At 41.6% G+C, this 15,603-nt stretch overlaps 1 protein-coding gene across 21 annotated transcripts in view; it reads right to left on the reverse strand.

Annotated features, from left to right (window-relative positions):
* The window catches only part of NRXN1 (neurexin 1), a 678,674-nt gene that overhangs the window by 256,668 nt on the left and 406,403 nt on the right, over positions 1–15,603 (reverse strand). The window contains exon 1 of one of the 21 annotated variants that reach the window (XM_034060548.1): positions 15,113–15,338. The exons of the other annotated variants lie outside the window; for them this stretch is intronic. Within the exon in view, the coding sequence (XP_033916439.1) occupies positions 15,113–15,338 (226 nt within the window). Of the gene's footprint in view, positions 1–15,112; positions 15,339–15,603 lie in introns of those variants that run through there. 21 annotated transcript variants of the gene reach the window in all.

The following is a 15,603-nucleotide window of genomic DNA, read 5'->3' on the forward strand; positions in this document are numbered from 1 at the left end:
AACAGCACTGTCTTAATGCTTGCAATGTGTGCCGTTTTGGGCTGGGGTACCATTAATTTTCTTCACAGTAGCTGGTAAGGGGCTATGCTTTGGATTTGTGCTGGAAACAGTATTGATAACACAGGGATGTTTTCATCACTGCTGGGCAACTTACACAGGGTCAAAGGCTTTTCTGCTCTTCACCCCACCCCACCGGCAAGGACGCTGAGGGTGCACAAGGAGCTGAGAGGGGACACAGACAGGACAACTGACCGCAACTGACCAAAGGGATATTCCATCCCATATGGTGTCATGACCAGCATATAAAACTAGGGAAGAAGGAGGAAGGGGGAATGTTTGGAGTTACAGCAATTTGTCTTCCCAAATAACCATTATGTGTGGAGCCCTGCTTTCCTGGAGATGGCTGAACCTGCCAATGGGCAGTAGTGAATGAACTTCTTGTTTTGTTTTCTTGTTCATATGGCTTTTGCTTATAGCTTTTGCTTTACCTATTAAACTGTCTTTATATCAACCCATGCGTGTTCTCACTTTTACTCTATCAATTCTCTTCATGTACGCAGTTTTTTAGAAAAGCTTATTTACATAGGAGGTGAAGCATTACTTTCTTCTCTCGACAGAGAATCTTGGCAAAAGGAAAAAAAATCAATTTATAACTATTTTCCATTTAAAATCATTTTCCCTGATAGCAACTGGGTAAATGACCAAAAATTGTAAGTATAATCATTTTGTTTCACATGCATGAATTAGTATATGGGACAGCTAAATGCCAACTGGTATCACTGTCATGCCTACGAAGTTAAAATGCAGTGGTCTGTTATTCTTCCTAAGCATCTGTGGGGGAAATTTTAATTCTGAAAGCAAAAGTGGCCTGTCAGATATATTCTTTTATGAGAAGTCTTGAAAGAAAAAAAGACAGGAAATGGTTTTGCATATTGTTCATTTAAAGAAAAAAAAAGACAATGCTGCAGTAGATAAGAAAAATTATGCAAACTTTCAGCAATGCTTCTAGCCTGTTGTTTTCACTTATATTTAAAATACAAAGACATTTTAATTAAATTAGCATTCATATAGAGATTTCTCAATTTAATGAAGCATTTTAAGAAATAGCCAGCATACAGAATGACATCTTTTAAATTGCTAAAATACCTGATAGCATTTCAGGATGGGCATCTTTCACTTCATGGATAATTCATTTGACTATCTTGGCAACAGTGTTTACCATATAGTTTTTATTCACTTAAGTCTGTATTGCTACATGTGATTCGCAAGAAAATAAAAGAAGCAGCAGTTTAGTTGTAGTAAAGGCTCTTTATCTGCTTTCCTAAATTAAATGTGACTGCCTATGCCTTGTGTGACATTAGATTCCCACCACAGCTCCCAGCTGGGGATGCTGGTCAAGCTGGAAACAGACCATTAGCTCACTGACATACCAGTAGTGTTTTTCTAGTTTCAAAGTTCATGACAGTGAAGAATGTATTTCATTTAATGGCTCAATCACACCTTTGATTAGACAACTCTCACAGACATTTGAAGGGTCCTGCATCTGCAACAGATCTTCCAGCACAAATGCTGTAAAAAGCAATTTAGATATCAAGTTGAACTGGCAATCTTCCTGGAAGGTAAATCTATTAAACGCTGTAAAATACAGCTTCTAACCACCTCTATTAGGAGAGATATTACCTAGATGTTTCTGGCACCTAATGCTAGACCACAGTCAACAGTATCCCTCTGTATGTGCTGGAACACACACCTCATAGGCTTAATGAAAAAAGCCTGGTGGCCCAAAAACTGTGGACAACAGCAGCACAAACTAGGTAAGAACCTGTTTGACTCAACCGCCATTGAGTATAACTAACGTTATACACAATATGTGGAAACCTCACACAATGTTGAAGTTAATCCACAGACTGTTTTCTTATTTCCAGAATATCTAAGTAAACACACAAGTAACTAGGTTGGAAAAGCCATTTAAGATCATCAAGTCATGTCAGAGAATTTCTTGTGCATATGTTCTCTCAATAATAGGTTAGCAGGAGGACAGAGATTTGTCCTCCATATGGTATTTAACATTACAATATAAGATTAAGGGCACTCATCTCATGAGTTTTCCTGTAGCTGTGAGTCTCACTCTCTTCTTCTTTTTTATTAGAGCTTATTACTGTTGGTTTATCATTTTACTTTCATACAATGTATAGGATCTAGATATTTAGAAGTTGGCGATTCAGATTAGATGGATGGGACCTGCATTTATACATGGTAAACATCTGCACTGTTTTACTCTTGTAATAAATACTAGATAGCATGTAAGTTATTTTAACTTCATTAATGAACTATCCACAAGACCATATTTGTAAATCAGCCACAGTTTATGTATATTCAGATTAGAACTAAAATAAGTTCACTGACCAAAATGCAACACTTTGAATCAGCAACACCAAATTCCAGCTACCTCAAACCCCAAGTCTGAAATGTAAAGGAAAAACGGGGAACCAGCGTGTCTTCTCCTGCGAATCTGCTACAAGCTTGGTTTCCATTTCCTAGAAAACTACTAACATGGCATGAACTTACTGAGAAATTATGATTGGTTTTACCCTTACCAGAATTTAACACACTCAATCAGATAATTAAAATCCCAAGGTAAATGTTCTACAGGATCTTCAGCTCACTGACTGCAAAAGAAAACATGGAGACAATGCAACAGTGGTTTGGAATTAAGATGGAATGCCTGAACACGGCAATACATCCTGACTTCCTAAAAAGAGTTATCTATAAACATCAGATGTACACCAGTAAATTTTAACTACTGTACCTTCATCACCCATATTTAATGCCTTGACAATTATGCAACACAGCCCAGAACATTTGGATTGATGCCTCTGATGAAACTGAAGATAATAAAATATTTTATATATTGCTAAGTGAGTGTCCAAGAATACTTAATGGGTTCCAGTGAAGTTGTAACAAAGGTATATCTAATATAATGGAAGAAGCTGTCCTCCAGCTATGTTTATTAGGAAATACATCACTATTAAAGCTTTGTCCATTCTGTAAGAAAATAAGCAAAAGAGGTGTAACTGTCAGAAGAAGAATAGGCTTATTGTAGGACCTAAGAACGCCTTTACTTCCAAATTGGATTAGAGGTGTGACAGACTGTGCCACATTGCAAAAAAGGTCTGTGCCATTAATCAGGGAATCTAAAATTTGATAAAATGCATGTGTGTGCAGAAGGATCGTTTCATAAACACATTTAAGTGAATATGATGTAATAAATTGAGCCTATGGACATGTGCTGAATCAATATTTATGATAGCAGTAAAATGTGCCAGTAGTATTTATTATTTCAGAGTTATCTCCATGACAGGTAATAGGTTTTTTTTCCCCTTCTAATTATGATGCAGTGCTACATCTTTATTTGCAGGTTTTCTACTGTATAAAAAACCATTTTAATGTCATGACAAAATAAAAACTTTATGCCACACTGCCAAGCTGGAGTCCAAAGGAACATCTTTTCACATCACAGAACACAAATTGACCCTGTACCTCAAAAATCTCTTAAAATATCTCATTAAGTTGCTATTAGGTAAGGGTAATGCTCCCTGATTTCTCATTTCTTTCTGCTGTCAGTGAAGAAAATTATGAAGATGCTAAAAAAAACAAAAGGACACCGATTCAAATCTTATGCCTAATAAACCTTGCTCTGAGGGACTAAACTGACTTCATTGATGCAGAGGTTTTGTAGTGGACAAATTCCACCCAAACCACTTTTATGCATATTGTTAAGAGTGCATTTGTCCATTGGAGTCACAGTCAAATCTGGACTTTCAGGGACAATCTTCAATCCCATTCTCTAGCAAATCTTATTTGCAACCCCTCCTCTTCTCCATGGAGATCGCTCTTGCCAGTGCAATATGAAAGGATTTCAGTACATGAGGAACAGCTTATTAATTTTACACAACTCTTGAGCTATTTCGAAACCTACCCTGGAGAGTACTGTCAGCAGCAGAGAGTGATTATTTCTCCAGCTTTCTTGTCTTTTTCTGTTTAATCTGTCTGCTTAGCACAATGGGCTCACAACCTCTGACTGAAATTTCTAGATGCTACCATAATATAAATAAGCCTTAAAAAGTATAACATCTGCTAAGATAAGAAATAAAGGACGCATGACATGATGTATTAATCAAAAAAACACTCGATGAAATTATGAAAGTTAATGCTGACCTTCCCTCTGTGTTGATTCTTCACATCTATTGGTGTAAATCACACAGACCCAGTGCAATCTAAAAAGCCTCATCCCAGTCATTCTCACAAATAATGGCCTGTGAAATCATTCTGATGAACTGCTAATTGGCTTAACAGTCCTACAGTAACATACTAAAGCAACTAATCCTTTTGAAAAAAGCTAGATGTGTTTTCACTGAGCAAAATCCTCACCCCATTCACATTCACTTACAGAATGGAGAGAAAGCACCTTGCCTACTGATGCCCACATTCAAACATCCAAAGCAATTTCCTGGAGAGGGAACATTTAAATGGCAAACAGTATCTGTAAAACAAAATCATATGATGTGAAGCCACCAGTTAGAATTGAGACTCAATGCATTATGACTGCCCTTCTCACTTAATAGACATCAGATACCATGAGCAACTGGAATTGCAAGACAGGCAGAGAGCAATACTTAAGGCAACTGCCCCCCATATGGCCCCAAAAATGTAAGCACTGGCGGGGAGTTTGGAAGGATTTGACTTATACCAAAAGACAGGCAAGTCTCCTCTGTGAAGGCATGAGAGCTCTAAGCTTAGTGTATTGGCATACACAATCATCAGGACTTTATGCCTTTTCTACATCTAAAATAATTACAATACCTCTATAAAAGTCAAACCAAATAACTGAGAAAATATTCCTTGTTAAAACAAAAAATCACAAATTTGCACAGGGAAAAAATATTCCTGTTTTCCTTGAACAAAGGTATGCTCTGCTGCTCGACCCATTTTCCTTTGCTTCTTCTCCTCCCCTTTTTCTCTGCATCACCCTTTTTCACAAATCAGTTCTATTAATCCCCCAGTATGACCTACACACCCCAGGAAGGAAGGATGGTATTTGTTCAGTGACTACTGCACTGTTTTAATGGTCCCAGCTCTCGGTATTAGCACAATACAATAGAATGAAACAGCAACACGGAACTCAGTGAGTCTGTTTAATTCCTTTCCCATTTCAGTCTGCTGTGTAGCTTATGGCTAGATGCTTGTCACATTTAGATAGGTAAAGATGCATGCTCCTGAAATAAAGCAGAGTGCTAGTAATTGACAAGCAAAGGCTGAACAGAATAATCCTTAACCTCTGCTGCTCCCAGTTTTTTGTTTGACACACAGCTGGGGAACAAGCACTACCCGATGAATTGCTTATGGAGGGATGACTGAGGCATGGCATACGCTAAACCAGCGTGGAATCTGCTTCAAGCTATGCCAATTGCCAACAGAGTGTTACACACTCTGGCCATGCCCCAGATACGTCTCTTACATCATGGGCAAGTGCACAAGAGACACAGAGGGAATTTTCCAATGGCCAATCTGACTACTGTGTAATTTCTTTGAACCATTCGAGGGGAACACCAATGAGAAGCTGATTTACTGTGCCCCAGCTCCTCTCTGTGAAACAGGAATAACCTTTCCAGACAAGCCTATTGCCAAGATACACTGTAGTGCCAGAGATACCAGGCTGGACAAGGTCTTGAACAACCTGGTCTAGTGGAAGGTGTCCCTGCCCATGGCAGGGAGGTTGGAACTAGATGACCTGTCCAACCCAAACCATTCTACAATTCTATACCAGCACAGACACAGGATAAGGGTTAAGGTACGTATGCCGCTTTTTGGCATGACAGTTACAAGCAGGCAGGGGGTTAGCAATGTTGAACTGATTTACACTAAGTATCCTTTACTAATAATGACTGCTCCTTTTCTACCCGATTTTCCTTTTTTCCAAGCCACACTTTAGCAATTAACTCACTCTTACATCACACAAAAGTACCACCACACCACCACCATACACATTGTAAATTTACTCATATACATTTGGAAGAAAAGAAGAAAGAGGAGAGTGACTATCAAATAAGCAGCAGAAATCAAGTTAATGACTTGAAACAAACAGAAAATATTTGCAAAATCCTGACATACATATTTACTCACACCACACTTGCTATGACCAGCTCAGGGTTAGCCTTTCTCATGCCTCCAGCAGCGATCTTGTACTGAAACAGTGACATTTGCACCTAGTCCAGGAGCCAGCAAAAGCCATATGAGATACACATATTGCACTGAAACCTACCTTTCCAGAGTATAACGCGTAAGCTCCCCGACAGGCAAATTTTATCATACACCAAATAGATAGGATCTGAGGAATCTTCAGCTGAGTCACTTGCAATTTATATCACTGTTAATAACTGCCACATCTGAAGTAGCTGCCTCTGTAGATATCTAGCACGGTTTTTCCCTATTCAATTATTTACCTTTGCTGACCTCAGGCTCTTTGAAACTAAGCTGCTGCACACTTAGGTATAAATTGCATTTTCATTTAGATAATCATACAACTCATGAAATCACTGCCAGCTATGAACTGAAACTTCAGTGTCTAAGACATTTGCAAGCCACTATTCCTCACAGACCGACGACTCCTCTTACCTGAATGCTTAACTACAGTTTTGCAATGTCTTGCACAGTAAGATATTCAAACCTCTCACTTTGGCTGTTGCTGATGTTACTGCAAAATAATGTTGTTACTGTTCTTTCTTCACCAACTTCTGCCTTGAAATGCCATACAGTGATTTTTGCTATCTTCATGTCAGACAATAGCTCTAGCTGTCAAGTTGTGCTGAGTGATGAAGAGCAAACTTTGTGAGTTAATGGGAGAAAATTTCTACAGAAGTTAAAAATCACCATTACAAAAAGAGTTCTGGCTTCAATCTTAAGGCATTTCTAAGTAATAAAATAATGGCAGACTTCTCCCTCACCTTGGCCATCTTATATTTTATTGAACCTCACCTGGTATAACATTATTTAGGAAGATAGACATGCATATTTGAGGGCTGCTCTGAACGCCAAGGTTGGGATGTATACTCCAGGTGGATTTCAAATCCACAGAAAGGCAAACTGCAAACACAAACCAGCCTGAGAAGAGCACGGGTGGAATGAGAGGGCTTGGATGGGAGCCACAGCATGTTCTGACCAACTGGAACACCAGGATTTTAGGATGCATCCATTTACACACAGCCAAAGGGGCTAATCTCACATCTGCTGTTTTGTCACAACTCCTAAACCCCTCTCTGTGGGCACTGAAAAACCCAACCCAAAATAACAGCATGATTCAATTCATGCTTGCATGTTTTCCATAAAATTGGCAATTAATTATTTTCGCTGAAAGCTCCCTTGTAATTCTTGTCATGTGAAATAAAGTGAACACATCCGTTAACTGCAGCAAACCTATTTTTAAAACACATGTGTTGGCATTATTCTTTGCAAAGCTTCATTCACAGCTTTAGAAGCGTTGTTTTGGCGGGGGGGACACCACATCACAAGTGCTGTCTCCACAGGAGACATCACAGAGGCACAACAGATCAGGTCATGCAGTGGAAATTTTGTGCTTGACCTCAACAAGAGCAAATCAGGCCCAGGCTAACCATCAGAAACAGCATCTTCTTAGCACTCAGTTCCTTCATAGCTCCTCATAGAATGACAGGATCATAGAACAGTTTGGGCTGGAAGGGCCCTTAAAGCTCATCCAGTTCCAACCCCCTGCCACGGGCAGGGACACCTTCCACCAGACCAGGTTGCTCCAAGCCCCATCCAACCTGCCTGGGACACTGCCAAGGATGGGGCAGGAACAGCTTCTCTGGGCACCCTGTGCCAGTGCCTCAGCACCCTCACAGGGAAGAACTTCTTCCTGATGTCTAATCTAAATCTCCCCTCTGTCAGTTTGAAGCCATTCCACCTACTTCCCAGTGCTCTAGAGCTGCTGTCACTGAGAAAGCCAACCAACTCCAATGATTCAACATAGATTAAGACTATATCTGACTCCTCTTCAAGGTGGAGAAAGTTTCTCAGAGCTTTCTGAAGTTTCTCCAAGTCTAGTCATTCTCTGCTCTTTTTTATTTTACAACTGAAAATGAGCTGAATTAATGAAGCAAATTAAAGAAGCCCTAACTCAGTTGCAGATATGCAAGGATAAAAGAACATATTTGGAAAGCAGTCAACTTGCTTTAGAAGCATGTTTGGCATTTCTTTGCAGATACAGCTGCAGTAAAAGAGAGCTAAAGAAAGAGTTAACACTTCTGTCATTTCTGAGTAGGTGTCTGAGGCATCCTCCGCTCAGGCCCCAGAACAGCAGAATGATCTGAGCAAATCTTTTCCTGCTGAGCCTTCCTGCCTCTCCATGACTGAACAGCAAGCTCTTCAGAAACACCTATCTGTGTATTTAAAAGGAAGACTCATCACTGTGCCATTTACAGTTCAAATACATGGGACAGAAAAAGAACAGCTACACACAGTCCTCACCTCTTCAGGTAAACCCTGCCCCTGCTTCAACCTTGTCTTGCCTTCAGGATCACAGACACCAACGTATCTGCTGTATGTGTACATTTCTCTTATCAACCAAGCCCCAGAAATGGTAAAGCTTTTTTGACTCTGATCCTACCTATAGTGCACGAGCCTGTCACATGCTTCATCTGGGTTGTTTTGATGGATTTATCCAGTTTAGCGCTTACAGAAATTCAGAACCAAGTTGCTACAGTTTTGTACAGTGAATCAGTAATCATGGGCCAGAGGTGGTGACTGCTCCTAAGCACAGCACCCTCCCCTCCACACCATCCAAGCACTATGGGGAGACATCCAGAAACACTACTTCTCCCCTCCTTTCCCACTTTATTTCACTGGCTCAGTTTTTATATCAACTAAGGGAGAATTCTATTGTTCTGACAAATTACATCTGTGGTTAACAAATCTCATCACTGTGTGAGTACATGGCTTCTCTTCGCTATGTTTGTTACATTTAACTTTATAGAACAGCATTGTTTTTATAATACCCTTTCATCAAATCAGATTGTTCCATTTTACTTATAATCACAGTTAAATTCACAAGCCAAACTATTATCTCAGCAAGACCTATCAGCTCTGCTTACACTGTATTTACAAACTGGAAAGGAAGTTGTTAGCTTAGAAAAATTTGACACAGATACTGTGGCGGACCTGAGGACATCAAATTCAATAACAAAGAGATAAATTAACTGATACCGGGAAAAGACAAGAAAAAGGTCAGTAATGTCATCTTGATTACTCAGAAAAGAATTTCCAAGCTTTGGCCAAAGAGAAGACAAAGGATTAACTTCAGTGAACTACACTACATGATCCATTGAAAATACAATGATCAAACATCTCATCCTATGGTTAACCATGGTAATGCCCATCTGTGGGAGAAAGCTTAGAAATTATTAGGACTGTAGAATTAGTTGTGCTTACTCATACTGGGCATAGCAGTTGGGAATCAGAGCTTTGTCTACAGAGTTCTCCCCTGGACTAAAAATAGAAGACAGAAATTTCCCTTAAAGCCAAGTCAACTTCTTGCTATCAGAAAAAATCCATCTTGGAAAATTAGAAACAGCAGGAAGCACACTGTATTGAACGCTAAATTAATTTCTTCTGATAACTTATTTCAAAGAGAATTTGATTAAAAGACAATAAAACATGCTTTAAATCTAGAAAAACACAGCTACCACAGGCTGAGGCAAAAATGGTATTGCTGATAAGTGACAACAGTGTTGTTATTTATTTAGCTCTTGTAAAGGCACCTGCATCAATCAATAGCTGTGCGTGTACTAAGGCAGTAGGGCTTGTCTAAAGATGCTTATCAGAAATCCATGAGCAACATCCCACTTTTGATTAAAGTGCTCCAGACTGTCCACAACACTGTTGAAGATGACTGTATGCCTCTTTGACAAGCCACATTGACAGAAATAATAACATAGAAACCACACTTCCTAATATGCATATCTAACTGCACAGCCAATTAACCACTGTGCTGGCTGAAATTGCTTTGTTATTCATTTTATTCCAACTGATGTTAATACTTTGGCAGCTGATGGGGATAATAACTGATGGAGCATATTGGAAATCTGGAAGGGGGATATAAAATGTATATAATTTAAAGACGTGGAGAAAGCTGCTCTGCTTTACAGTCTTAAAACATGAAAATGCCTCAGTTGTGTGCAAGAAGCACTCAGAGCAGGAGAACTAGTAAGTATTTGAAAATGTGTGAATGAAAGACATAAAAAAGGAGATTGTGATACACAAACAGGCTTGAAAGATCTCTAAAAAAGGCAATTATAACACGAAGATGATACTTTTTCACTTCTAATACCACATTGAGTAACAATGATTGAACATCTGGAAACGTTCATGTTTGATGCTTTAATCAAAATATATCCCTTTTCTGTAACATAATAAGCACATTCTAACTGAAAAATGCCATTTGCCCTAACCCCTAAACATACTTATTATCATTATATGCAGAAATAGCAATTCCAGTTTATCTTTTAAAAGAAGTAAAAGGCCATAAAATTACTGTTACTTATATTAACAAGTCTTCCCTTGCAATTTTCTTACAAGGATGAAATCTACCTATATGCATATCTTTCAAAGTTGTTTTGATGGTATTTTTCACAATGGTGGTATAAATTATTTCACTGCAGTGTTGCAGTTCTGGTCCTGCTATTCTTACTTAGCAAAAGCTGCTGCAGAGTTCAACAGAAACCTTCCTTCAAGAAGGGCTGAGTGATTCAGCCTCCAGTCTGGTACTCCAGTAATGGGGAGCTGCTGGTTCCCCTACTGAAGTCCCTTTGAATGGAAATAACATGAATCCAGTGTACATGAACCTCACGGTGAAGCAGAGACAGGAAGAAGCTGGCTTAGCTCAGAAGTAGGAGATCAATACACATATCCCTGCTGCCACATCACGTTCAGGATAGGAAAGACTGGAGGAGGGAACACGATGTGGTAACACACCATCCCAGTGCTCAACCTCAGTTCTCACCTCCAAAATGTGCCAACTTCTCTTACTCAAAGCCCTTGTTCTCCACAAATTCTTATCCCTGCTCAGGAACTTTGCTGCTGAAGCACTTTTTCACCAGCTCTGTTAAACCTTTTAAATTATAGGATCATGAAATGGTTTGAGTTGGAAAGGACCTTAAAGCTCATCCAGTTCCAACCCCCTGCCATTGGGCAAGGACACCTTCCACTAGACCAGGTTGCTCCAAGCCCTGTCCAGCCTGGTCTTGGACACTTCCAGGGATGGGGCATCTGAACATCTACTGTTCAACTACCAAGGTCCCTAGCCCTTCTCTGCCCTAAATGGCCACTTCCTTAATAATGGCCATCAGTACCCTATTACCTTTACTCCTCCTAAACCCTTTGGCTTGTATCTTGGTCATGATTCTCACTGAGTCAAATCCCTGCCAGGTTCATGATAACCCAGTTCTTTAAATGCACAACCCCTACATTACTGCTCAGCTCTTCAAGTTCTCCCTGTGAACATGCCAATCCTATCCTCCTCTCCCCCTGCTACCCCCCCCTCCCATCCCCCAATTTTTGCCTTTTCTTTCCAAGCACATGCACATACCAGATTTTATTAGTCACCTCTTTGCTCCTACTCTGGCAGATTTAAAAAACCCAGCATCAACTTTTACTTGTCAGAAAACAGCCTGACCAAGATCCTGAAAGCAAAGAAAAAAGAAATAGCAGGAAGAAATGGACACACTGCACTTGTCATCTGGCAACAGAATGAAAAATTTGGGGCCATAAAAGGCCCAAGCAGAGACTAAAGAGGTGTTAGCAAGAAGGAAGGGATGAATGAGGGTGGTGACAGCAATCCATATGGCTACACTTTTAACTTTTTACTTATCCAATATGGAATTTTCACTCCAAACATGATCCACAACGTTTCTGGATTCTTAAAGAAACCACCTTTCTTCATTTAAAGTTATTGAGAAAGCTGCAATCTCTTCCTCTTTATGTGGGCTTTGGCACGGGCAGTCCAGGGTTTTGTAATGTAGAAGGTACTGTAGTATGAGCTATTCTATCTCCTCCAAAAAGATTGCATGGTAGACACAGCTATAACAGAAGCAATAGCTGCCTTCTTAAATGGAGCAAGGAGATCTGTGAACATAAATCATCACAGAGCTCACGTGCTGCAGAGACCACTGGCAAGTGCTGAGCAGCCCAAGACTTACATTTGTGAATATCAGTCTCTCTCTTACTTCTCTGTACTTCTCTTTATTGCTGATATCATGATCCAGAGAATTGTTTTCGTATTCCTTCCTGTCATTAGACTTTGGGTTCTTTCAGCCACCTCTCACCTTCCTGAGTTTAATGAGTGTCAGAAAGCAAAGTCAAAAAATCACTTGGTCAAGCTTGAAAGATGTTTAAGTTTTAGTGTCTTAAAAAACTGTGTGCTGAACTACTTTTTGTTTAATAGGGTGAGCTAATTGCTTGGTTGGAATTCTGCTTATGTCTCTGTGACAATACTGTCCCCTAAACCCACATGAGATCATACTGCTAAGCAAAAGCCCAACAAAATTACTTGACAAGTGTGTTTCCAGAAACATTATCGTTTAGTTTTTCAAAAGAAGTGGAAAAAATCCAACCACACTGGGCTTTTGGCTTAGCTTATACTATTAGCTGGAATTGGGTTGGCAAAAGGAAAACTGAAAGAATAAAATCACAGCATTTGCTGAGACAATGGAGGTGGCAGGGCTAAAAGGAAGGGGGTGTGGATGTATGAGGTCTGTGGTGGCATTTATTGAATGCCTGGGCAAGGGAGGGATTGTTTCTCTTTCCTTTGACACTTCTGATTCACAATATTAGAGAGCAACGCTTTCATGGGGGATCGACTAATTGACCCTAAAAGCTCTTCTTGACTTTTAACAGGCACGAGCCTACGAAACGCTGACAAAGTAACAAAAGAGCAGATAGGAGATCACCATAAAGACTGCAACGTTTACGTAAAATCTTATTAGTCTAGAAGAGAATAACTGTTCTAATAACTGCAAAACTGAATGGAGCTGGTCCTGAAGGAGACAAGCCTGAGAATAGAATGTTCACTCCCACCTGGCCAAGCCAAGCAGAAACTGGGGATGCTGGAGAAAGGCACTCAGATGACAGGATAACGAATAAGCATCTCCCACCCATCACCCAGTTCCCCCCCAACTGATGATGCTCGGACAGGCAGTGACAGGCTCCACAGGAGCTGAGTCCAACCCTGCTCAGCCAGAATCAGAAATGCCTCTATCAGGCTTAGAGAAGCAAATGGGAACCTCTCTCTGAAGAACTAATAATGAATTCAGGAATTAGATGTTTTAAACCACTGTCAGATAACAGAATTTCCAAAAAGGCAGAAAAGCAAAAGCATTTAGAGTTATCAAGTAAACATCCTAAAATGCCTTCTTTTGACATGGAACATCCTTCATTTTGTCAAATCAGCTACTTAACTTCTGGAGAGGCTCCCAAGCTTCCCTACCAAGTCTTTATGTGCCAGCTCCACCACTTCATTTTCTCCAGCAAGACTCATTTCTCCTGAGAAAGCTGCCTTTTTACACCACCACCCTTCAACCGGGTCCAAGATAATGATTTTAAAAACTGGCCAAAGGGGTGATTTTAAAATGCATCCTAAGGAATTGTAGCTGGGTACCTCACAATCACGTTTCTTTCCCCCTTGTTCTTTTAGCCTTCCCTCAAGCTGATAGCAAGCCCCTAAATGATCACAGAATCATAGAATCAACTAGCTTGCATATTCTTATATTGGCAGAAATCGAAACAATAATAAGCATATACATGGATGTGTACACACATACATCATTTTCCCCTTTAAGCACATACAGGACAGAACATGCAGCACTCTCAATCTTGGGCTGCCTCGGTGCACTACAGAGTGGTGGCCTCAATTTCTCAGGCTCTTTGGGGTTTTGGGGAGGGTTAGGTTTGTTTTGTTTGGAATTAGACCAGACATTTAACTTTTCCCTGTTTTTAATTAACAAAAAGCCATTTCTGTGCCCTCTGCCTTTTCCAGCAGTTGAGTATGAAAGCTGTTTAGCACACAGCGGTAATTTTCAGGTGAACAATACCACCCCATCCACTAATGCTAGCATTGCTAATCACTGGAAAAAAGAAATCCAATCAATCCAAACTACCTGGTGCCTGCAACTAGGTCGTCTTGCACAAGGCACACAAAGGTTAAACACAAGATCTGGTTTTCTACTTTGCAAAGCTTGGAAATGACATTGCATGATTGTGCAAATGAAGCAAGGCGAGATGAGAAAATGAAGAAGAATGAAGCTATATAACCTAATCAGGGACCAACAAGGGGGTTTCATCTTTTTTTCCCTCCCTCAGAGACAAAAGAAGGCTTTAAATCCTCAAACTAAAGCCTGGTGTTTTGCTTTCTGTTACAGCTTCTAGTAATGCTGAACATATGCATATTTTGCATGTATTTATGTACAGGCTCCTGCAAGTATGCATGCAAAAAGGAGAAGAAGAACTGTAACAGAGCTGTTTAAAGGGCACTGAAGCAGCTTCTTGTCACTTCAGAAACTAAGCACCAGAGCATTGCAATTCCTGAGCAAAACGTATCTGCACCTGAGAAGAATTTCATCTTCGTCCCTCTCCTGGCCACTATGGTGGGCAACACCTTGCCTTCTCAGCGCCTGAACTCCTTCCCCGACCCCTCCTGTCTAATTAGCTGACCCTTGCTTTAGTTCATCGACTTTCGACCAAGGTAATGAACGGGACAGAGCACGCTCCTCATTAAGCTACCTCCCCGCCTTCCCCTGCCCTGCCTCCCGCAGACACCCGCCTCGGGGGGTCCACTCCAGCCGGGGGTAGGGGCTTTACAGGCAGAGCGTGGAACTGGAGAGCCGCCGCTCCGCACCCACCGACCCCGCGGGACCCCGGCCCGCCCCGCTCCGAGCAGGCGGGACGGCCCCGCATCCTGCACACCCTCCGCGCTCTTCTTCCTCCCCTAGACCGCAGCCCCAGCCTGAGCGGCGCACGCAAGGTACCGAGCGGCGTTCGGACCCACCGTGTCCGCCTCGCAAGGAAGCCGGTGACCTGTAGATCGCGATAGGCACTGAATGATGCTTGCTGCTGCCGTGGAAATGGTGAATGTGGTGCGAGCCCAGGCTGGAGGCGCCCCGCGCCACCCCGAGGAGGCCGCTGAGAGTGAGCGGGACTACCCAGAGCAGGGCCGAGCGGCTGCCGCTGCCGGCGGGCCCCGGCTCCGCGCTGCCCCTAAGGAGCACCCCCATTCTCCGGGGCTCGGCGTCCTCGGGAGCAGCGGCAGCGGCCGCCAAGGAGGAAAAACTTTGGGCAGAGGCGCGCTGGCACACACGGGCACGGCGCCGGCTGCGGCTCACCGCACCAGGCGAGCCCTCTCTTCCCGCTGGGAAAGCCGGCTAGGATCCTTTTCTCCAGGTCTTCTTCTACCCAAAACAATCCGAGACATAGCCAGCGGCGGAGGATCCAAGCAGTTCAGAGGTGGTGGCAGAAGGGGAAAGCCCCGCTCTCCAACAA

This window comes from Melopsittacus undulatus, chromosome 3 (assembly GCF_012275295.1).
Source record: "Melopsittacus undulatus isolate bMelUnd1 chromosome 3, bMelUnd1.mat.Z, whole genome shotgun sequence".
In the NCBI taxonomy this organism is placed as follows: domain Eukaryota; kingdom Metazoa; phylum Chordata; class Aves; order Psittaciformes; family Psittaculidae; genus Melopsittacus; species Melopsittacus undulatus.